At 68.6% G+C, this 23,170-nt stretch overlaps 2 protein-coding genes across 4 annotated transcripts in view; one reads left to right on the forward strand and one right to left on the reverse strand.

The window, feature by feature from the left end:
• The window catches only part of aco2 (aconitase 2, mitochondrial), a 99,684-nt gene extending 91,957 nt beyond the window's left edge, over positions 1–7,727 (reverse strand). The window contains exon 1 of one of the 2 annotated variants that reach the window (XM_072491989.1): positions 7,577–7,727. In XM_072491989.1, coding sequence (XP_072348090.1) covers positions 7,577–7,612 — 36 coding nt within the window. In that variant the 5' untranslated portion in view covers positions 7,613–7,727. Of the gene's footprint in view, positions 1–4,359; positions 4,420–7,576 lie in introns of those variants that run through there. The other variant, XM_072491988.1, reaches the window with a different exon arrangement.
• A 123-nt stretch (positions 7,728–7,850) lies between these two features.
• Positions 7,851–23,170, forward strand: part of phf5a (PHD finger protein 5A) — a 78,512-nt gene continuing 63,192 nt past the window's right edge. For both annotated transcript variants that reach the window (XM_072491990.1, XM_072491991.1), the window contains exon 1: positions 7,851–8,114. In XM_072491990.1, the coding sequence (XP_072348091.1) occupies positions 8,063–8,114 (52 nt within the window). In that variant the 5' untranslated portion in view covers positions 7,851–8,062. The remainder of the gene's footprint in view (positions 8,115–23,170) is intronic.

A 23,170-nucleotide genomic window follows, 5' to 3' on the forward strand; every position in this document is an offset into this window, starting at 1 on the left:
AGCAGTCCCCAGCACTTGTAACAAGCGCATTGATGTGAACCCAGCTGGCCCCTATGCATGGTGGTCAGTATAGTCGAAACAATTTTTAAATAATGGAGATGACCCAGTGCGGCGGGTGCCTGAGGCCACCCTGACACACTAAAGTGTAGCTTTAGAGACAAAATTCACCATGGTCCAAAAACTGGTCGGTCCAAAGTTTCCCAACAGGAAACCATAAATCTGGCTTCTGACCAAGAACCTGTTTGAAGATTAAGGACAATGTTGGTGAGGAATTTGCCTTTCTGGGAATGTAGGCAGTGTTCAGTGAGGAAGACACTTTCCAGGACATGTCATCGCTGCTGAAGGTTAAAGTAAAGTGACCACAGTCCCAGATGAACGTAGGCTGCTTTCTCCTTTGAAGGGGAGAGCTGACTGGGGGTGATTTAACCCGTGGGTCACCACACCTCAGGCGAGGGACAAGGCTGAGAAGGCGGGTGCTTCATGAATAACCTCAGCCACCGGTGCGGGAATTGAACCTGCGCTGCTGGCCTCGCTCTGCATCATGGACCAGCCAACTGATCTAAATTGGCACTGAAGGTAGAGTACAGGATGAGTGCCAACTTTTAGCAAGAGCTAACAGGGTGATGTGAACAGCTGCTGAACTGCTCAAAGCAGTCGTCATACTGAATACAGTTCACAAAACTCATATGACAAGAGTAAACAGTTAACAGCACTGTCCCGATATAGACAGCTGTCTGGTATATGTGGAGACAGTCTAGGTGTCGGGAACTGTTCCAAGCATTGAATATTGACATACTGCCCATTTGAGTGTGCAGGGTGAGACAAGGGGGTTAAAGGGAAGGAGAGTAAAAAGTGAAAGGAAAGGACAAAAAGAGAGGGGGGGCAAGGACAAAAAGAGAGGGGGGGCAAGGACAAAAAGAGAGGGGGGGCAAGGACAAAAAGAGAGGGGGGGCAAGGACAAAAAGAGAGGGGGGGCAAGGACAAAAAGAGAGGGGGGGCAAGGACAAAAAGAGAGGGGGGGCAAGGACAAAAAGAGAGGGGGGGCAAGGACAAAAAGAGAGGGGGGGCAAGGACAAAAAGAGAGGGGGGGCAAGGACAAAAAGAGAGGGGGGGCAAGGACAAAAAGAGAGGGGGGGCAAGGACAAAAAGAGAGGGGGGGCAAGGACAAAAAGAGAGGGGGGGCAAGGACAAAAAGAGAGGGGGGGCAAGGACAAAAAGAGAGGGGGGGCAAGGACAAAAAGAGAGGGGGGGCAAGGACAAAAAGAGAGGGGGGGCAAGGACAAAAAGAGAGGGGGGGCAAGGACAAAAAGAGAGGGGGGGCAAGGACAAAAAGAGAGGGGGGGCAAGGACAAAAAGAGAGGGGGGGCAAGGACAAAAAGAGAGGGGGGGCAAGGACAAAAAGAGAGGGGGGGCAAGGACAAAAAGAGAGGGGGGGCAAGGACAAAAAGAGAGGGGGGGCAAGGACAAAAAGAGAGGGGGGGCAAGGACAAAAAGAGAGGGGGGGCAAGGACAAAAAGAGAGGGGGGGCAAGGACAAAAAGAGAGGGGGGGCAAGGACAAAAAGAGAGGGGGGGCAAGGACAAAAAGAGAGGGGGGGCAAGGACAAAAAGAGAGGGGGGGCAAGGACAAAAAGAGAGGGGGGGCAAGGACAAAAAGAGAGGGGGGGCAAGGACAAAAAGAGAGGGGGGGCAAGGACAAAAAGAGAGGGGGGGCAAGGACAAAAAGAGAGGGGGGGCAAGGACAAAAAGAGAGGGGGGGCAAGGACAAAAAGAGAGGGGGGGCAAGGACAAAAAGAGAGGGGGGGCAAGGACAAAAAGAGAGGGGGGGCAAGGACAAAAAGAGAGGGGGGGCAAGGACAAAAAGAGAGGGGGGGCAAGGACAAAAAGAGAGGGGGGGCAAGGACAAAAAGAGAGGGGGGGCAAGGACAAAAAGAGAGGGGGGGCAAGGACAAAAAGAGAGGGGGGGCAAGGACAAAAAGAGAGGGGGGGCAAGGACAAAAAGAGAGGGGGGGCAAGGACAAAAAGAGAGGGGGGGCAAGGACAAAAAGAGAGGGGGGGCAAGGACAAAAAGAGAGGGGGGGCAAGGACAAAAAGAGAGGGGGGGCAAGGACAAAAAGAGAGGGGGGGCAAGGACAAAAAGAGAGGGGGGGGCAAGGACAAAAAGAGAGGGGGGGGCAAGGACAAAAAGAGAGGGGGGGGCAAGGACAAAAAGAGAGGGGGGGCAAGGACAAAAAGAGAGGGGGGGCAAGGACAAAAAGAGAGGGGGGGCAAGGACAAAAAGAGAGGGGGGGCAAGGACAAAAAGAGAGGGGGGGCAAGGACAAAAAGAGAGGGGGGGCAAGGACAAAAAGAGAGGGGGGGCAAGGACAAAAAGAGAGGGGGGGCAAGGACAAAAAGAGAGGGGGGGCAAGGACAAAAAGAGAGGGGGGGCAAGGACAAAAAGAGAGGGGGGGCAAGGACAAAAAGAGAGGGGGGGCAAGGACAAAAAGAGAGGGGGGGCAAGGACAAAAAGAGAGGGGGGGCAAGGACAAAAAGAGAGGGGGGGCAAGGACAAAAAGAGAGGGGGGGCAAGGACAAAAAGAGAGGGGGGGCAAGGACAAAAAGAGAGGGGGGGCAAGGACAAAAAGAGAGGGGGGGCAAGGACAAAAAGAGAGGGGGGGCAAGGACAAAAAGAGAGGGGGGGCAAGGACAAAAAGAGAGGGGGGGCAAGGACAAAAAGAGAGGGGGGGCAAGGACAAAAAGAGAGGGGGGGCAAGGACAAAAAGAGAGGGGGGGCAAGGACAAAAAGAGAGGGGGGGCAAGGACAAAAAGAGAGGGGGGGCAAGGACAAAAAGAGAGGGGGGGCAAGGACAAAAAGAGAGGGGGGCAAGGACAAAAAGAGAGGGGGCAAGGACAAAAAGAGAGGGGGCAAGGACAAAAGAGAGGGGGAAAGGACAAGATAGAGAGGGAAAGGACAAGATAGAGAGGGAAAGGACAAAATAAAGCGAACGGAAAGCAAAGAGCGAACGGAAAAGAAAGAGCGAGCGAACGGAAAAGAAAGAGCGAGCGAACGGAAAAGAAAGAGCGAGCGAACGGAAAAGAAAGAGCGAGCGAACGGAAAAGAAAGAGCGAGCGAACGGAAAAGAAAGAGCGAGCGAACGGAAAAGAGCGAGCGAGCGAACGGAAAAGAGCGAGCGAGCGAACGGAAAAGAGCGAGCGAACGGAAAAGAAAGAGCGAGCGAACGGAAAAGAAAGAGCGAGCGAACGGAAAAGAAAGAGAGAGCGAAAGGAAAAAAAGAGAAAGAGAGTGACAGAAAAAGGAGAGTGACAGAAAAAGGAGAGTGACAGAAAAAGGAGAGTGACAGAAAAAGGAGAGTGACAGAAAAAGGAGAGTGACAGAAAAAGGAGAGTGACAGAAAAAGGAGAGTGACAGAAAAAGGAGAGTGACAGAAAAAGGAGAGTGACAGAAAAAGGAGAGTGAAAGAAAAAGGAGAGTGAAAGAAAAAGGAGAGTGAAAGAAAAAGGAGAGTGACAGAAAAAAAAGAAAAAAGTGGAAGAAAAAAAGAGATAGAAAAAAAAGAGAGAAAGCAAAGAGAGAATATAAAGCAAAGGCCACACAGTTAACAGCTTAAAGCTCTCAGTCCGAGCCTGCTTGGAGGGGGTAACACACGGAGGGGAGCACACATGAAAGAGCAAGCTAGAGAGAGAGAGAGAGAGACCTTGTTTCGCCCTGTCCTTGATATCACCTTCGTCCTTAATTGTCAGTCTCATGTGCTGCTTGGAACTTTGCCAACTTTCTTTTCTCCTAGTTAAGTCATCTTGGACACGTATAAGAGAAGCCATGGCATTTAGCCAAATGCCCTTTACCAATGGTCAAAGTTCTGCTGCACAAGTGATGATACTAAATCAGGGTGAGTTATTACAGCTTTTCGGACTCCTTGGCAACAACACACCATAATGTGAGAGGTCATTCTCCCCCAAAATCCCTGATCTCACTTGGATGGAATCAAAGCAAGGCGGAAAGCAAGCAAATTTTGATGCATCTCCATAAATATCAAAATATCATAAATATAAAAATAAATTACTGCGGATGCTGGAATTTGAAACAAAAACAGAAAATGCTGGACAATCTCAGCAGGTCTGGCAGCACCTGTGGAGAGAAAAGGGAGCTGACCTTGCGAGTCTGGATGACTCTTGTCAAAGTTGAGAGTCACCCAGACTCAAAACGTTAGCTCCCTTCGGTTTTTGTTTCAAAACTTAGTATCAATTTGGATAGCATTCTACCTAGCCACGGCACCAATATACTCAAGCAATCCTTGACATGCAGCTGAAAAGCCTGTCCAAGGCACAATTCAGGGGTTTAATGGAATACTCCCCACTTACCTGGATGAGTGCAGCTCCGACAACACTCAAGAAGCTCAACACCATCCAGGACAAAGCTGCCCCGCTTGATTACTCCCTCTCCCACTAGCGGCAAACAGTGGCAGCCGTGTGTACCGTCTACAAGATGCACTGCAGGAACTCACCAAGGTTCCTTCGACAGCGCCTTCCAAACTCTCGACCTCTACCACCCTGGAAGGACAAAAGCAGCAGACATATGGGGACACCACCAACTACAAGTTTCCCTCAAGCCACACACCATCCTGACTTGGAACTAGATCACCGTTCCTTCATTGGAGAGAGGTCAGAATCCGAGCATTTCCTCCCTAACAGCATCGTGGTATAGTTAAACCAAGTGGCCTGCATCTGTACCACCATCTTCTCAAGGGGAAATAGATGTAGGAAGTAAGTAACGGCTGTGTCAGCGTTGCCCACCAAGAGCAAGTTAAAACAAATTATACGAAGTCCAATCTTTTCTGAAGAAATCAAACAGATTTATCTGGGAAAAGCACGCTGAGTACTCGATCTGTTCTGCGCAACACTTTGCCGCCCTTTTCAGTTCTGGGAAGGGAGCTTCTACCCCCAGCATTGTGTCCTTTCACACATTCATGCCACTGAATGATAGAACACTGGTGGGGCATCTTCCATTGGGCCCATCGCAAGAGCAATCCACTTGGCCCCACACTACTCCCAAAGCGTCACACTTTTCTCTCAGCATCTATCCCAGAATCGTCACAGAACATGAAATGAAAATCGCTTATTGTCACAAGTAGGCTTCAAATGAAGTTACTGTGAAAAGCCCCTAGTCGCCACATTCCGGCGCCTGTTCGGGGAAGCTAGTACAGGAATTGAACCGTGCTGCTGGCCTGCCTTGGTCTGCTTTAAAAGCCAGCTATTTAGCCCAGTGTGCTAAACCAGTCCCGTGGTACTGCTGAGAGGGTTCGGTCGGTGGTTGCTACTTCTGTGGCGTAGGGCAAGGCGGGGTCAGGAACGTGTAAAGCGGGAGCCAATCAAACAGGAGGCCAATCAGCCCATCATGTCTGCATCAACTCTGAGTGAACAATTCTCCTCCTACTGCCTCCCACCGTACCTTTCTCCCCGTAACCCTGTACATTCATCCTTTGCAGGTGACACAAAAAACGGTGGTGCGTGGCAAGTAGTGATGAGGAAAGCGTAAGATTACAGGACAATGATGGCAGCGCAGTGGTTAGCACTGCTGCCTCACAGCGCAGAGGACCCGGGTTTGATCCCGGCCCCGGGTCACTGTCTGTGTGGAGTTTGCACATTTTCCTTGTGGGTCTCATACCCAAAACAGTAAGTGAATTGGCCACGCTAAATTGCCCCTTAATTGGGAAAATTGGAATTGGGCACTCTAAATTTATAAAAAAGGGGAAAAAAAGATTACAGGGTAATGAAGGTGGGCTAGTTAAATTGGCAGATGGAATTTAACCCAAGTGTGAGGTAATGCACTTTCTGGGGACTAATATTGCAAGGAAATATACAATGAATGGTAGGACCCCGAGGAAGTACACAGGATTAGAGGGACTTTGGAGTGCATGTCCATAGATCGCTGAAGGCAGCAGGACAGGTAGAGAAGGTGGTTATGAAGGTATATGGGATTCATGCCTTTATTAACCAGGGCATAGAATATAATAATAATCTGTATTACTTTGCAGGGTTAAATTACATTTGCCACTGATCTGCCGATCTAACAAGCCTATCTTAATCATCCTGTAATTTTTTTTAAACAAATTTAGAGTGCCCAATTCACAAGTACGCTTACATTCACACTGCAATGAAGTTACTGCGAAAATCCCCCAATCGCCACATTCTGGTGCCTGTTTGTGTACACGGAAGGGGAATTCAGAATGTCCAATTCACCTAACAAGTACGTCTTTCAGGACTTGTGGGAGGAAACCGGAGCACCCGGAGGAAACCCACGCAGACACGGGGAGAACATGCAGACTCCGCGCAGACAGTGCCCCAAGCCGGGAATTGAACCTGGGGCCCTGGCCCTGTGAAGCAACAGTGCTAACCACTGTGCTACCCTGTCACACCTGCGGGAGGGAGATTATAATGGAGCTGAATAAAATGCTCTTTAGGCCACAGCTAGAGTACTGTGTGCAGTTCTGGTTGTCACACTATAGGAAGGATGTCCTTGAACTAGAAAGAGTGCAGAGGGGATTATAGAACCATAGAATTTATAGTGCAGAAGTAGGCCATTCGGCTCATCGAGTCTGCACCGGCTCTTGGAAAGAGCATCCTACTTAAACCCACACCTCCACCCTGTAACCCCAGCTAACCTTTTTTGGACACAAAGGACAATTTATCATGGCCAATCCACCGAACCTGCACACCTTTGGACTGTGGGAGGAGACCGGAGCATCCGGAGGAAACCCACGCACACATGGGGAGAACGTGCAGACTCCGCACAGACAGTGCCTCAAGCCGGGAATCGAATCTGGGACCCTGGAGCTGTGAAGCAACTGTGCTAACCACTGTCCTACCATGCTGCCTGGGATGGGACATTATAGCTATGAAGAGAGACTGGATAGGCAGGGCTTGTTTACCCTGGAGACCGTGGAGCAGAGAAGACTGAGGAAGTTCAATTCCCGGCTTGGGTCACTGCCTGTGCGGAGTCTGCGCGTTCTCCCCGTGTCTGTGCGGGTTTCCTCCGGGTGCCCCAGTTTCCTCCCACAAGTCCCGAAAGACGTGCTGTTAGGTGGATTGGTCTTTCTGAATTCTCCCTCAGTGTACCCGAACAGGCGCCGGAATGTGGCGACTAGGGGCTTTTCACAGTAACTTCATTGCAGTGTTACTGCAAGTCTACTTGTGACACCAATTGTTCTCGTTGACTGCGGGGCTGAATGGAGTATCCGGGCGGCGGGAGCGGGTAACCTTGCCGTCACCTTGGGGCAGACGGCCGGTGCCCTTCGATCCCAGCGACCCTCCTGCACCGACTCCCGGGTTTGATCCCCGTCCCCCGGGTCCCCTCCGCAGGTTACCAGCCCCCCCCCCGGGGGGGGGGGGGGGGTCAGGTTGCCATGGGGACCGCCCTTGTTCCAAGGAGCCGGCGGGGTTTGGGCGGGTTGTGTTTCTGGGTGAAGCGCGGGTACGGAGCCCCGTGCCCCGGGGTGGAAGGTGGATCCCGCGCGGGCGCATTGGGCGGCAGCGGGGAGCGGGTTTGGCCGGCCCCCGGCCCCGGGGCGCGCGCTGTTACCTGGAGACCGCGGACGGACAGGACGCGCGCCGCCATTTTGTTCACTGACAAAGATGCCGCAGAGAGATGACGTCACAGAGCAGCCATTAAATAACCGCCGCCTCCGGGGTCCTGTCCGCTGAAAGCACTCAACAGCCGACAACCTCCCCTCATCGGAGAAATCCCGCAGGTCCCATCCCAATCTCCAACCAGAGGTTTATGGCCGTCACACATGCACGTCACGGATTTGACGATTCAGCGCGGGGAAACTGTACTCTTTTGCCCAATTTATCAGCTAGGTCCTGTCACCGGAAATGACGGAGCGCAGAGGCTTACACTGGTGTACACGTGTGTTTTTTTTAAATTTGGTTTCTGATAATTCAGATATTTTACAATAAATAAACAGTGGCTGTTTCTCCGACTCGCGCCGTTTGCGCTCTGCTGCTTTGGCGGAGCGGGGTCGAAGGTCGAACGGAGTGGTTCGCGCGGCGGCGGTTGGAGGCGGCCATGGCGAAGCATCATCCCGACCTGATCTTCTGCAGGAAGCAAGCGGGAGTCGGTGAGTGAGTGAGAGGGAGTCCCGCCGCCTGGAACTCCGGGGAGGGAGGAGGCAGAGGGAGAACCGGCAGAGCACATCACGTGGGAGCGACAGGGCTCTCCCCACCCCCCCTACCCCCCCTCCACCCCCCCTACCTCCCCTCCACCCCCCCTACCTCCCCTCCACCCCCCCTACCTCCCCTCCACCCCCCTACCTCCCCCCTACCTCCCCTCCACCCCCCCTACCTCCCCTCCACTCCCCCCCTACCTCCCCTCCACTCCCCCCCTACCTCCCCTCCACTCCCCCCCTACCTCCCCTCCACTCCCCCCCTACCTCCCCTCCACTCCCCCCCTACCTCCCCTCCACTCCCCCCCTACCTCCCCTCCACCCCCCTACCTCCCCCTACCTCCCCTCCACCCCCCCTACCTCCCCTCCACTCCCCCCCTACCTCCCTCCACTCCCCCCCTACCTCCCTCCACTCCCCCCCCCACAGCGCCCCCCCCCACAGCGCCCCCCCCCACAGCGCCCCCCCCCCACAGCGTCCCCCTCCCCCACAGCGTCCCCTCCCCCACAGCGTCCCCCTCCCCCACAGCGTCCCCCTCCCCCACAGCGTCCCCCTCCCCCACAGCGTCCCCCTCCCCCACAGCGTCCCCCTCCCCCACAGCGTCCCCCTCCCCCACAGCGTCCCCCTCCCCCCCCACAGCGTCCCCCTCCCCCCCCCCACAGCGTCCCCCTCCCCCCCCCCACAGCGTCCCCCTCCCCCCCCCCACAGCGTCCCCCTCCCCCCCACAGCGTCCCCCTCCCCCCCACAGCGTCCCCCTCCCCCCCCACAGCGTCCCCCTCCCCCCCCACAGCGTCCCCCTCCCCCCCCCACAGCGTCCCCCTCCCCCCCCCACAGCGTCCCCCTCCCCCCCCCACAGCGTCCCCCTCCCCCCCCACAGCGTCCCCCTCCCCCCCCCACAGCGTCCCCCTCCCCCCCCCACAGCGTCCCCCTCCCCCCCCCCCACAGCGTCCCCCTCTCCCCCCCCCCCAGCGTCCGCCCCCCCCCCAGCGTCCGCCCCCCCCCAGCGTCCGCCCCCCCCCCAGCGTCCGCCCCCCCCCCCCCAGCGTCCGCCCCCCCCCCAGCGTCCGCCCCCCCCCCAGCGTCCGCCCCCCCCCAGCGTCCGCCCCCCCCCAGCGTCCGCCCCCCCCCCAGCGTCCGCCCCCCCCCAGCGTCCGCCCCCCCCCCCAGCGTCCGCCCCCCCCCCAGCGTCCGCCCCCCCCCAGCGTCCGCCCCCCCCCCCCAGCGTCCGCCCCCCCCCCCCAGCGTCCGCCCCCCCCCCCCAGCGTCCGCCCCCCCCCAGCGTCCGCCCCCCCCCCAGCGTCCGCCCCCCCCCCAGCGTCCGCCCCCCCCCCAGCGTCCGCCCCCCCCCCCAGCGTCCGCCCCCCCCCCCAGCGTCCGCCCCCTCCCCAGCGTCCGCCCCCCCCCCCCCAGCGTCCGCCCCCCCCCCCCCAGCGTCCGCCCCCCCCCCCCCAGCGTCCGCCCCCCCCCCCCAGCGTCCGCCCCCCCCCCCAGCGTCCGCCCCCCCCCCCCAGCGTCCGCCCCCCCCCCCCCAGCGTCCGCCCCCCCCCCCCAGCGTCCGCCCCCCCCCCAGCGTCCGCCCCCCCCCCCCAGCGTCCGCCCCCCCCCCAGCGTCCGCCCCCCCCCCAGCGTCCGTCCCCCCCCCCCCCCAGCGTCCGCCCCCCCCCCCCAGCGTCCGCCCCCCCCCCAGCGTCCGCCCCCCCCCCCCCAGCGTCCGCCCCCCCCCCCAGCGTCCGCCCCCCCCCCCAGCGTCCGCCCCCCCCCCCCAGCGTCCGCCCCCCCCCCCAGCGTCCGCCACCCCCCCAGCGTCCGCCCCCCCCCCCCAGCGTCCGCCCCCCCCCCCCAGCGTCCGCCCCCCCCCCCAGCGTCCGCCCCCCCCCCCAGCGTCCGCCACCCCACCCCAGCGTCCGCCCCCCCCCCCAGCGTCCGCCCCCCCCCCCCAGCGTCCGCCCCCCCCCCAGCGTCCGCCCCCCCCCCAGCGTCCGCCCCCCCCCCCAGCGTCCGCCCCCCCCAGCGTCCGCCCCCCCCAGCGTCCGCCCCCCCCCCAGCGTCCGCCCCCCCCCCAGCGTCCGCCCCCCCCCCAGCGTCCGCCCCCCCCCCCCAGCGTCCGCCCCCCCCCCCCCAGCGTCCGCCCCCCCCCCAGCGTCCGCCCCCCCCCAGCGTCCGCCCCCCCCCCCCAGCGTCCGCCCCCCCCCCAGCGTCCGCCCCCCCCCCAGCGTCCGCCCCCCCCCCCCCAGCGTCCGCCCCCCCCCCCCCAGCGTCCGCCCCCCCCCCCCAGCGTCCGCCCCCCCCCCCAGCGTCCGCCCCCCCCCCCAGCGTCCGCCCCCCCCCCCAGCGTCCGCCCCCCCCCCCAGCGTCCGCCCCCCCCCCCAGCGTCCGCCCCCCCCCCCAGCGTCCGCCCCCCCCCCCAGCGTCCGCCCCCCCCAGCGTCCGCCCCCCCCAGCGTCCGCCCTTTCTCCCCCCCCCCCCCCAGCGTCCGCCCTTTCTCCCCCACCCCCAGCGTCCGCCCCCCCCCCCCCCCCCCAGCGTCCGCCCTCTCCCCCCCCCCAGCGTCCGCCCTCTTTCCCCCCCCCCCCAGGGTCCGCCCTCTTCCCCCCCCCCCCCAGCGCCCGCCCTCTTCTCCCCCCCCCCCCCACAGCGTCCGCCCTCTTCCCCCCCCCCCCCCCAGCGTCCGCCCTCTTCCCCCCCCCCCCCGGCGTCCGCCCTCTTCCCCCCCCCCCAGCGTCCGCCCTCTTCCCCCCCCCCCCAGCGTCCGCCCTCTTCCCCCCCCCCCCCCAAGCGTCCGCCCTCTTCCCCCCCCCCCCAGCGTCCGCCCTCTTCCCCCCCCCCCAGCGTCCGCCCCCTCCCCCCCCCAACGCAGCGTCCCCCCTCCCCCCCCCACGCAGCGTCCGCCCTCTTCCCCCCCCCACGCAGCGTCCGCCCTCTTCCCCCCCCCCCCCCCAGCGTCCGCCCTCTTCCCCCCCCCCCAACGTCCGCCCTCTTCCCCCCCCCCCAACGCAGCGTCCCCCCTCCCCCCCACGCAGCGTCCCCCCTCCCCCCCCCCCAGCGTCCGCCCTCCCCCCCCCCCCCCCCAGCGTCCGCCCACCTCCTCTCCCCCCCCCCCAGCGTCCGCGCCCCCCCAGCGTCCGCCTTCCCTCCCCCCCCCCCCAGCGTCCCCCCCCCCAGCGTCCGCCCTCCCCCCCCCCCCCCCAGCGTCCGCCCTTCCCCCCCCCCAGCGTCCGCCCTTCCCCCCCCCCAGCGTCCGCCCTTCCCCCCCCCCCAGCGTCCGCCCTTCCCCCCCCCCCAGCGTCCGCCCTTCCCCCCCCCCCCAGCGTCCGCCCTTCCCCCCCCCCCAGCGTCCGCCCTTCCCCCCCCCCCAGCGTCCGCCCTTCCCCCCCCCCAGCGTCCGCCCTTCCCCCCCCCCAGCGTCCGCCTTCTCCCCCCCCCAGCGTCCGCCCTTCTCCCCCCCCCAGCGTCCGCCCTTCTCCCCCCCCCAGCGTCCGCCCTTCCCCCCCCCCAACGTCCGCCCTTCCCCCCCCCCCCAGCGTCCGCCCTTCCCCCCCCCAGGCTTCCCCCCAGCGTCCGCCCTTCCCCCCCCCCAGCGTCCGCCCTTCCCCCCCCCCCCCAGCGTCCGCCCTTCCCCCCCCCCCAGCGTCCGCCCTTCCCCCCCCCCCAGCGTCCGCCCTTCCCCCCCCCCCAGCGTCCCCCTTCCCCCCCCCCAGCGTCCCTCTCTCCCCCCCCAGCGTCCCTCTCTTCCCCCCCAGCGTCCCCCTCTTCCCCCCAGCGTCCCCCTCTTCCCCCCAGCGTCCCCTCTTCCCCCCCAGCGTCCCCCTCTTCCCCCCCAGCGTCCCCCTCTTCCCCCCCAGCGTCCCCCTCTTCCCCCCCAGCGTCCCCCTCTTCCCCCCAGCGTCCCCCTCTTCCCCCCAGCGTCCCCCTCTTCCCCCCCAGCGTCCCCCTCTTCCCCCCCAGCGTCCCCCTCTTCCCCCCCAGCGTCCCCCTCTTCCCCCCAGCGTCCCCCTCTTCCCCCCCAGCGTCCCCCTCTTCCCCCCCAGCGTCCCCCTCTTCCCCCCCAGCGTCCCCCTCTTCCCCCCCAGCGTCCCCCTCTTCCCCCCCAGCGTCCCCCTCTTCCCCCCCAGCGTCCCCCTCTTCCCCCCAGCGTCCCCTCTTCCCCCCCAGCGTCCCCCTCTTCCCCCCCAGCGTCCCCCTCTTCCCCCCCAGCGTCCCCCTCTTCCCCCCAGCGTCCCCCTCTTCCCCCCCAGCGTCCCCCTCTTCCCCCCCAGCGTCCCCCTCTTCCCCCCAGCGTCCCCCTCTTCCCCCCCCAGCGTCCCCCTCTTCCCCCCCAGCGTCCCCCTCTTCCCCCCAGCGTCCCCCTCTTCCCCCCCAGCGTCCCTCTCTTCCCCCCCAGCGTCCCCCTCTTCCCCCCCAGCGTCCCCTCTTCCCCCCCCAGCGTCCCCCTCTTCCCCCCCAGCGTCCCCTCTTCCCCCCCAGCGTCCCCCTCTTCCCCCCAGCGTCCCCCTCTTCCCCCCCAGCGTCCCCCTCTTCCCCCCCAGCGTCCCCCTCTTCCCCCCCAGCGTCCCCCTCTTCCCCCCCAGCGTCCCCCTCTTCCCCCCCAGCGTCCCCCTCTTCCCCCCAGCGTCCCCCTCTTCCCCCCCAGCGTCCCCCTCTTCCCCCCCAGCGTCCCCCTCTTCCCCCCCAGCGTCCCCCTCTTCCCCCCCAGCGTCCCCCTCTTCCCCCCCAGCGTCCCCCTCTTCCCCCCCAGCGTCCCCCTCTTCCCCCCCAGCGTCCCCCTCTTCCCCCCCAGCGTCCCCCTCTTCCCCCCCAGCGTCCCCCTCTTCCCCCCAGCGTCCCCCTCTTCCCCCCAGCGTCCCCTCTTCCCCCCCAGCGTCCCCCTCTTCCCCCCCAGCGTCCCCCTCTTCCCCCCAGCGTCCCCCTCTTCCCCCCAGCGTCCCCCTCTTCCCCCCAGCGTCCCCCTCTTCCCCCCCAGCGTCCCCCTCTTCCCCCCCAGCGTCCCCCTCTTCCCCCCCAGCGTCCCCCTCTTCCCCCCCAGCGTCCCCCTCTTCCCCCCCAGCGTCCCCTCTTCCCCCCCAGCGTCCCCCTCTTCCCCCCCAGCGTCCCCCTCTTCCCCCCCAGCGTCCCCCTCTTCCCCCCCAGCGTCCCCCTCTTCCCCCCCAGCGTCCCCCTCTTCCCCCCCAGCGTCCCCCTCTTCCCCCCCCAGCGTCCCCCTCTTCCCCCCCAGCGTCCCCCTCTTCCCCCCCAGCGTCCCCTCTTCCCCCCCAGCGTCCCCCTCTTCCCCCCCAGCGTCCCCCTCTTCCCCCCCAGCGTCCCCCTCTTCCCCCCAGCGTCCCCCTCTTCCCCCCCAGCGTCCCCCTCTTCCCCCCCAGCGTCCCCCTCTTCCCCCCCAGCGTCCCCCTCTTCCCCCCCAGCGTCCCCCTCTTCCCCCCCAGCGTCCCCCTCTTCCCCCCCAGCGTCCCCCTCTTCCCCCCCAGCGTCCCCCTCTTCCCCCCCAGCGTCCCCCTCTTCCCCCCCAGCGTCCCCCTCTTCCCCCCCAGCGTCCCCCTCTTCCCCCCCAGCGTCCCCCTCTTCCCCCCCAGCGTCCCCCTCTTCCCCCCCAGCGTCCCCCTCTTCCCCCCCAGCGTCCCCCTCTTCCCCCCCAGCGTCCCCCTCTTCCCCCCCAGCGTCCCCTCTCTTCCCCCCCAGCGTCCCCCTCTTCCCCCCAGCGTCCCCCTCTTCCCCCCAGCGTCCCCTCTTCCCCCCCAGCGTCCCCCTCTTCCCCCCCAGCGTCCCCCTCTTCCCCCCCAGCGTCCCCCTCTTCCCCCCAGCGTCCCCCTCTTCCCCCCCAGCGTCCCCCTCTTCCCCCCCAGCGTCCCCCTCTTCCCCCCCAGCGTCCCCCTCTTCCCCCCCAGCGTCCCCCTCTTCCCCCCCAGCGTCCCCCTCTTCCCCCCCAGCGTCCCCCTCTTCCCCCCCAGCGTCCCCCTCTTCCCCCCCAGCGTCCCCCTCTTCCCCCCCAGCGTCCCCCTCTTCCCCCCCAGCGTCCCCCTCTTCCCCCCCAGCGTCCCCCTCTTCCCCCCCAGCGTCCCCCTCTTCCCCCCCCAGCGTCCCCCTCTTCCCCCCCAGCGTCCCCCTCTTCCCCCCCAGCGTCCCCCTCTTCCCCCCCAGCGTCCCCCTCTTCCCCCCCAGCGTCCCCCTCTTCCCCCCCAGCGTCCCCCTCTTCCCCCCCAGCGTCCCCCTCTTCCCCCCCAGCGTCCCCCTCTTCCCCCCCAGCGTCCCCCTCTTCCCCCCCAGCGTCCCCCTCTTCCCCCCCAGCGTCCCCCTCTTCCCCCCCAGCGTCCCCCTCTTCCCCCCCAGCGTCCCCCTCTTCCCCCCAGCGTCCCCCTCTTCCCCCCCAGCGTCCCCCTCTTCCCCCCAGCGTCCCCCTCTTCCCCCCCAGCGTCCCCCTCTTCCCCCCAGCGTCCCCCTCTTCCCCCCCAGCGTCCCCCTCTTCCCCCCCAGCGTCCCCCTCTTCCCCCCCAGCGTCCCCCTCTTCCCCCCCAGCGTCCCCTCTCTTCCCCCCCAGCGTCCCCCTCTTCCCCCCCAGCGTCCCCCTCTTCCCCCCCAGCGTCCCCCTCTTCCCCCCAGCGTCCCCCTCTTCCCCCCAGCGTCCCCCTCTTCCCCCCCAGCGTCCCCCTCTTCCCCCCAGCGTCCCCCTCTTCCCCCCCAGCGTCCCCCTCTTCCCCCCAGCGTCCCCCTCTTCCCCCCAGCGTCCCCCTCTTCCCCCCCAGCGTCCCCCTCTTCCCCCCAGCGTCCCCCTCTTCCCCCCCAGCGTCCCCCTCTTCCCCCCCAGCGTCCCCCTCTTCCCCCCCAGCGTCCCCCTCTTCCCCCCCAGCGTCCCCCTCTTCCCCCCCAGCGTCCCCCTCTTCCCCCCAGCGTCCCCCTCTTCCCCCCCAGCGTCCCCTCTTCCCCCCAGCGTCCCCCTCTTCCCCCCCAGCGTCCCCTCTTCCCCCCCAGCGTCCCCCTCTTCAGGTCCCCCTCTCCCCAGCGTCCCCCTCTTCCCCCCCAGCGTCCCCCTCTTCCCCCCCAGCGTCCCCCTCTTCCCCCCCAGCGTCCCCCTCTTCCCCCCCAGCGTCCCCCTCTTCCCCCCCAGCGTCCCCCTCTTCCCCCCCAGCGTCCCCCTCTTCCCCCCAGCGTCCCCCTCTTCCCCCCCAGCGTCCCCCTCTTCCCCCCCAGCGTCCCCCTCTTCCCCCCCAGCGTCCCCCTCTTCCCCCCCAGCGTCCCCCTCTTCCCCCCAGCGTCCCCCTCTTCCCCCCCAGCGTCCCCCTCTTCCCCCCAGCGTCCCCCTCTTCCCCCCCAGCGTCCCCCTCTTCCCCCCCAGCGTCCCCCTCTTCCCCCCAGCGTCCCCCTCTTCCCCCCCAGCGTCCCCCTCTTCCCCCCCAGCGTCCCCCTCTTCCCCCCCAGCGTCCCCCTCTTCCCCCCAGCGTCCCCCTCTTCCCCCCAGCGTCCCCCTCTTCCCCCCAGCGTCCCCCTCTTCCCCCCAGCGTCCCCCTCTTCCCCCCAGCGTCCCCCTCTTCCCCCCCAGCGTCCCCCTCTTCCCCCCAGCGTCCCCCTCTTCCCCCCCAGCGTCCCCCTCTTCCCCCCCAGCGTCCCCCTCTTCCCCCCCAGCGTCCCCCTCTTCCCCCCAGCGTCCCCCTCTTCCCCCCAGCGTCCCCTCTTCCCCCCCAGCGTCCCCCTCTTCCCCCCCAGCGTCCCCCTCTTCCCCCCCAGCGTCCCCCTCTTCCCCCCCAGCGTCCCCCTCTTCCCCCCCAGCGTCCCCTCTTCCCCCCCAGCGTCCCCCTCTTCCCCCCCAGCGTCCCCCTCTTCCCCCCCAGCGTCCCCCTCTTCCCCCCCAGCGTCCCCCTCTTCCCCCCCAGCGTCCCCCTCTTCCCCCCCAGCGTCCCCCTCTTCCCCCCAGCGTCCCCCTCTTCCCCCCCAGCGTCCCCCTCTTCCCCCCAGCGTCCCCCTCTTCCCCCCCAGCGTCCCCCTCTTCCCCCCCAGCGTCCCCCTCTTCCCCCCAGCGTCCCCCTCTTCCCCCCCAGCGTCCCCCTCTTCCCCCCCAGCGTCCCCTCTTCCCCCCAGCGTCCCCCTCTTCCCCCCCAGCGTCCCCCTCTTCCCCCCCAGCGTCCCCCTCTTCCCCCCCAGCGTCCCCCTCTTCCCCCCCAGCGTCCCCCTCTTCCCCCCAGCGTCCCCCTCTTCCCCCCAGCGTCCCCCTCTTCCCCCCCAGCGTCCCCCTCTTCCCCCCCAGCGTCCCCCTCTTCCCCCCAGCGTCCCCCTCTTCCCCCCAGCGTCCCCCTCTTCCCCCCCAGCGTCCCCCTCTTCCCCCCCAGCGTCCCCCTCTTCCCCCCCAGCGTCCCCCTCTTCCCCCCCAGCGTCCCCCTCTTCCCCCCAGCGTCCCCCTCTTCCCCCCCAGCGTCCCCCTCTTCCCCCCCAGCGTCCCCCTCTTCCCCCCCAGCGTCCCCCTCTTCCCCCCCAGCGTCCCCCTCTTCCCCCCAGCGTCCCCCTCTTCCCCCCAGCGTCCCCCTCTTCCCCCCCAGCGTCCCCCTCTTCCCCCCCAGCGTCCCCTCTTCCCCCCCAGCGTCCCCCTCTTCCCCCCAGCGTCCCCCTCTTCCCCCCCAGCGTCCCCCTCTTCCCCCCCAGCGTCCCCCTCTTCCCCCCAGCGTCCCCCTCTTCCCCCCCAGCGTCCCCCTCTTCCCCCCCAGCGTCCCCCTCTTCCCCCCAGCGTCCCCCTCTTCCCCCCCAGCGTCCCCCTCTTCCCCCCCAGCGTCCCCCTCTTCCCCCCAGCGTCCCCCTCTTCCCCCCAGCGTCCCCCTCTTCCCCCCCAGCGTCCCCCTCTTCCCCCCCAGCGTCCCCCTCTTCCCCCCAGCGTCCCCCTCTTCCCCCCCAGCGTCCCCCTCTTCCCCCCCAGCGTCCCCCTCTTCCCCCCCAGCGTCCCCCTCTTCCCCCCCAGCGTCCCCCTCTTCCCCCCCAGCGTCCCCCTCTTCCCCCCCAGCGTCCCCCTCTTCCCCCCAGCGTCCCCCTCTTCCCCCCAGCGTCCCCCTCTTCCCCCCCAGCGTCCCCCTCTTCCCCCCCAGCGTCCCCCTCTTCCCCCCCAGCGTCCCCCTCTTCCCCCCCAGCGTCCCCCTCTTCCCCCCCAGCGTCCCCCTCTTCCCCCCCAGCGTCCCCCTCTTCCCCCCCAGCGTCCCCCTCTTCCCCCCCAGCGTCCCCCTCTTCCCCCCCAGCGTCCCCCTCTTCCCCCCCAGCGTCCCCTCTTCCCCCCCAGCGTCCCCCTCTTCCCCCCCAGCGTCCCCCTCTCCCCCCCAGCGTCCCCCTCTTCCCCCCCAGCGTCCCCCTCTTCCCCCCCAGCGTCCCCCTCTTCCCCCCAGCGTCCCCCTCTTCCCCCCAGCGTCCCCCTCTTCCCCCCCAGCGTCCCCCTCTTCCCCCCCAGCGTCCCCCTCTTCCCCCCCAGCGTCCCCCTCTTCCCCCCCAGCGTCCCCCTCTTCCCCCCCAGCGTCCCCCTCTTCCCCCCCAGCGTCCCCCTCTTCCCCCCCAGCGTCCCCCTCTTCCCCCCCAGCGTCCCCCTCTTCCCCCCCAGCGTCCCCCTCTTCCCCCCCAGCGTCCCCCTCTTCCCCCCCAGCGTCCCCCTCTTCCCCCCCAGCGTCCCCCTCTTCCCCCCCAGCGTCCCCCTCTTCCCCCCCAGCGTCCCCCTCTTCCCCCCAGCGTCCCCCTCTTCCCCCCCAGCGTCCCCCTCTTCCCCCCCAGCGTCCCCCTCTTCCCCCCAGCGTCCCCCTCTTCCCCCCAGCGTCCCTCTCCCCCCAGCGTCCCCCTCTTCCCCCCCAGCGTCCCCCTCTTCCCCCCCAGCGTCCCCCTCTTCCCCCCCAGCGTCCCCCTCTTCCCCCCCAGCGTCCCCCTCTTCCCCCCCAGCGTCCCCCTCTTCCCCCCCAGCGTCCCCCTCTTCCCCCCCAGCGTCCCCCTCTTCCCCCCAGCGTCCCCCTCTTCCCCCCCAGCGTCCCCCTCTTCCCCCCCAGCGTCCCCCTCTTCCCCCCCAGCGTCCCCCTCTTCCCCCCAGCGTCCCCCTCTTCCCCCCCAGCGTCCCCTCTTCCCCCCAGCGTCCCCCTCTTCCCCCCCAGCGTCCCCCTCTTCCCCCCAGCGTCCCCCTCTTCCCCCCCAGCGTCCCCCTCTTCCCCCCCAGCGTCCCCCTCTTCCCCCCAGCGTCCCCCTCTTCCCCCCCAGCGTCCCCCTCTTCCCCCCCAGCGTCCCCCTCTTCCCCCCCAGCGTCCCCCTCTTCCCCCCCAGCGTCCCCCTCTTCCCCCCCAGCGTCCCCCTCTTCCCCCCCAGCGTCCCCCTCTTCCCCCCCAGCGTCCCCCTCTTCCCCCCCAGCGTCCCCCTCTTCCCCCCCAGCGTCCCCCTCTTCCCCCCCAGCGTCCCCCTCTTCCCCCCCAGCGTCCCCCTCTTCCCCCCCAGCGTCCCCCTCTTCCCCCCCAGCGTCCCCTCTTCCCCCCAGCGTCCCCCTCTTCCCCCCCAGCGTCCCCCTCTTCCCCCCCAGCGTCCCCCTCTTCCCCCCCAGCGTCCCCCTCTTCCCCCCCAGCGTCCCCCTCTTCCCCCCCAGCGTCCCCCTCTTCCCCCCAGCGTCCCCCTCTTCCCCCCCAGCGTCCCCTCTTCCCCCCCAGCGTCCCCCTCTTCCCCCCCAGCGTCCCCCTCTTCCCCCCCAGCGTCCCCCTCTTCCCCCCCAGCGTCCCCCTCTTCCCCCCAGCGTCCCCCTCTTCCCCCCAGCGTCCCCCTCTTCCCCCCCAGCGTCCCCCTCTTCCCCCCCAGCGTCCCCCTCTTCCCCCCCAGCGTCCCCCTCTTCCCCCCCAGCGTCCCCCTCTTCCCCCCAGCGTCCCCTCTTCCCCCCAGCGTCCCCCTCTTCCCCCCCAGCGTCCCCCTCTTCCCCCCCAGCGTCCCCCTCTTCCCCCCCAGCGTCCCCCTCTTCCCCCCCAGCGTCCCCCTCTTCCCCCCCAGCGTCCCCCTCTTCCCCCCCAGCGTCCCCCTCTTCCCCCCCAGCGTCCCCCTCTTCCCCCCCAGCGTCCCCCTCTTCCCCCCCAGCGTCCCCCTCTTCCCCCCCAGCGTCCCCCTCTTCCCCCCCAGCGTCCCCCTCTTCCCCCCCAGCGTCCCCCTCTTCCCCCCAGCGTCCCCCTCTTCCCCCCCAGCGTCCCCCTCTTCCCCCCCAGCGTCCCCCTCTTCCCCCCCAGCGTCCCCCTCTTCCCCCCCAGCGTCCCCCTCTTCCCCCCAGCGTCCCCCTCTTCCCCCCCAGCGTCCCCCTCTTCCCCCCCAGCGTCCCCCTCTTCCCCCCAGCGTCCCCCTCTTCCCCCCCAGCGTCCCCCTCTTCCCCCCCAGCGTCCCCCTCTTCCCCCCCAGCGTCCCCCTCTTCCCCCCCAGCGTCCCCCTCTTCCCCCCCAGCGTCCCCCTCTTCCCCCCCAGCGTCCCCCTCTTCCCCCCCAGCGTCCCCCTCTTCCCCCCCAGCGTCCCCCTCTTCCCCCCCAGCGTCCCCCTCTTCCCCCCCAGCGTCCCCCTCTTCCCCCCCAGCGTCCCCCTCTTCCCCCCCAGCGTCCCCCTCTTCCCCCCCAGCGTCCCCCTCTTCCCCCCCAGCGTCCCCCTCTTCCCCCCCAGCGTCCCCTCTTCCCCCCAGCGTCCCCCTCTTCCCCCCCAGCGTCCCCCTCTTCCCCCCCAGCGTCCCCCTCTTCCCCCCCAGCGTCCCCCTCTTCCCCCCAGCGTCCCCCTCTTCCCCCCCAGCGTCCCCCTCTTCCCCCCCAGCGTCCCCTCTTCCCCCCAGCGTCCCCCTCTTCCCCCCAGCGTCCCCCTCTTCCCCCCCAGCGTCCCCCTCTTCCCCCCCAGCGTCCCCCTCTTCCCCCCCAGCGTCCCCCTCTTCCCCCCAGCGTCCCCCTCTTCCCCCCCAGCGTCCCCCTCTTCCCCCCCAGCGTCCCCCTCTTCCCCCCAGCGTCCCCCTCTTCCCCCCAGCGTCCCCCTCTTCCCCCCCAGCGTCCCCCTCTTCCCCCCAGCGTCCCCCTCTTCCCCCCCAGCGTCCCCCTCTTCCCCCCCAGCGTCCCCCTCTTCCCCCCCAGCGTCCCCCTCTTCCCCCCCAGCGTCCCCCTCTTCCCCCCCAGCGTCCCCCTCTTCCCCCCCAGCGTCCCCCTCTTCCCCCCCAGCGTCCCCCTCTTCCCCCCCAGCGTCCCCCTCTTCCCCCCCAGCGTCCCCCTCTTCCCCCCAGCGTCCCCCTCTTCCCCCCAGCGTCCCCCTCTTCCCCCCCAGCGTCCCCCTCTTCCCCCCAGCGTCCCCCTCTTCCCCCCCAGCGTCCCCTCTTCCCCCCCAGCGTCCCCCTCTTCCCCCCAGCGTCCCCCTCTTCCCCCCCAGCGTCCCCCTCTTCCCCCCCAGCGTCCCCCTCTTCCCCCCAGCGTCCCCCTCTTCCCCCCAGCGTCCCCCTCTTCCCCCCAGCGTCCCCCTCTTCCCCCCCAGCGTCCCCCTCTTCCCCCCCAGCGTCCCCCTCTTCCCCCCCAGCGTCCCCCTCTTCCCCCCAGCGTCCCCCTCTTCCCCCCCAGCGTCCCCCTCTTCCCCCCCAGCGTCCCCCTCTTCCCCCCAGCGTCCCCCTCTTCCCCCCCAGCGTCCCCCTCTTCCCCCCCAGCGTCCCCCTCTTCCCCCCAGCGTCCCCCTCTTCCCCCCCAGCGTCCCCCTCTTCCCCCCCAGCGTCCCCCTCTTCCCCCCCAGCGTCCCCCTCTTCCCCCCCAGCGTCCCCCTCTTCCCCCCCAGCGTCCCCCTCTTCCCCCCCAGCGTCCCCCTCTTCCCCCCCAGCGTCCCCCTCTTCCCCCCAGCGTCCCCTCTTCCCCCCCAGCGTCCCCCTCTTCCCCCCCAGCGTCCCCCTCTTCCCCCCCAGCGTCCCCCTCTTCCCCCCCAGCGTCCCCCTCTTCCCCCCAGCGTCCCCCTCTTCCCCCCAGCGTCCCCCTCTTCCCCCCCAGCGTCCCCCTCTTCCCCCCCAGCGTCCCCCTCTTCCCCCCCAGCGTCCCCCTCTTCCCCCCAGCGTCCCCCTCTTCCCCCCCAGCGTCCCCCTCTTCCCCCCCAGCGTCCCCCTCTTCCCCCCAGCGTCCCCCTCTTCCCCCCCAGCGTCCCCCTCTTCCCCCCCAGCGTCCCCCTCTTCCCCCCAGCGTCCCCCTCTTCCCCCCCAGCGTCCCCCTCTTCCCCCCAGCGTCCCCCTCTTCCCCCCCAGCGTCCCCCTCTTCCCCCCAGCGTCCCCCTCTTCCCCCCCAGCGTCCCCCTCTTCCCCCCCAGCGTCCCCCTCTTCCCCCCCAGCGTCCCCCTCTTCCCCCCCAGCGTCCCCCTCTTCCCCCCCAGCGTCCCCCTCTTCCCCCCCAGCGTCCCCCTCTTCCCCCCCAGCGTCCCCCTCTTCCCCCCCAGCGTCCCCCTCTTCCCCCCCAGCGTCCCCCTCTTCCCCCCCAGCGTCCCCCTCTTCCCCCCCAGCGTCCCCCTCTTCCCCCCCAGCGTCCCCCTCTTCCCCCCCAGCGTCCCCCTCTTCCCCCCCAGCGTCCCCCTCTTCCCCCCCAGCGTCCCCCTCTTCCCCCCCAGCGTCCCCCTCTTCCCCCCAGCGTCCCCCTCTTCCCCCCCAGCGTCCCCCTCTTCCCCCCCAGCGTCCCCCTCTTCCCCCCCAGCGTCCCCCTCTTCCCCCCCAGCGTCCCCCTCTTCCCCCCAGCGTCCCCCTCTTCCCCCCCAGCGTCCCCCTCTTCCCCCCAGCGTCCCCCTCTTCCCCCCCAGCGTCCCCCTCTTCCCCCCCAGCGTCCCCCTCTTCCCCCCCAGCGTCCCCCTCTTCCCCCCAGCGTCCCCCTCTTCCCCCCCAGCGTCCCCCTCTTCCCCCCCAGCGTCCCCCTCTTCCCCCCAGCGTCCCCCTCTTCCCCCCCAGCGTCCCCCTCTTCCCCCCCAGCGTCCCCCTCTTCCCCCCAGCGTCCCCCTCTTCCCCCCCAGCGTCCCCCTCTTCCCCCCCAGCGTCCCCCTCTTCCCCCCCAGCGTCCCCCTCTTCCCCCCCAGCGTCCCCCTCTTCCCCCCCAGCGTCCCCCTCTTCCCCCCCAGCGTCCCCCTCTTCCCCCCCAGCGTCCCCTCTTCCCCCCCAGCGTCCCCCTCTTCCCCCCCAGCGTCCCCCTCTTCCCCCCAGCGTCCCCCTCTTCCCCCCCAGCGTCCCCCTCTTCCCCCCCAGCGTCCCCCTCTTCCCCCCAGCGTCCCCCTCTTCCCCCCCAGCGTCCCCCTCTTCCCCCCAGCGTCCCCCTCTTCCCCCCCAGCGTCCCCCTCTTCCCCCCCAGCGTCCCCCTCTTCCCCCCCAGCGTCCCCCTCTTCCCCCCCAGCGTCCCCCTCTTCCCCCCCAGCGTCCCCCTCTTCCCCCCCAGCGTCCCCCTCTTCCCCCCAGCGTCCCCCTCTTCCCCCCCAGCGTCCCCCTCTTCCCCCCCAGCGTCCCCCTCTTCCCCCCCAGCGTCCCCCTCTTCCCCCCCAGCGTCCCCCTCTTCCCCCCCAGCGTCCCCCTCTTCCCCCCCAGCGTCCCCCTCTTCCCCCCCAGCGTCCCCCTCTTCCCCCCCAGCGTCCCCCTCTTCCCCCCAGCGTCCCCCTCTTCCCCCCCAGCGTCCCCCTCTTCCCCCCCAGCGTCCCCCTCTTCCCCCCCAGCGTCCCCCTCTTCCCCCCCAGCGTCCCCCTCTTCCCCCCCAGCGTCCCCCTCTTCCCCCCCAGCGTCCCCCTCTTCCCCCCAGCGTCCCCCTCTTCCCCCCCAGCGTCCCCCTCTTCCCCCCAGCGTCCCCTCTTCCCCCCCAGCGTCCCCCTCTTCCCCCCCAGCGTCCCCCTCTTCCCCCCAGCGTCCCCCTCTTCCCCCCCAGCGTCCCCCTCTTCCCCCCCAGCGTCCCCCTCTTCCCCCCCAGCGTCCCCCTCTTCCCCCCCAGCGTCCCCCTCTTCCCCCCAGCGTCCCCCTCTTCCCCCCCAGCGTCCCCCTCTTCCCCCCCAGCGTCCCCCTCTTCCCCCCCAGCGTCCCCCTCTTCCCCCCAGCGTCCCC

Source organism: Scyliorhinus torazame, chromosome 29 (assembly GCF_047496885.1).
Source record: "Scyliorhinus torazame isolate Kashiwa2021f chromosome 29, sScyTor2.1, whole genome shotgun sequence".
NCBI classification, from domain to species: domain Eukaryota; kingdom Metazoa; phylum Chordata; class Chondrichthyes; order Carcharhiniformes; family Scyliorhinidae; genus Scyliorhinus; species Scyliorhinus torazame.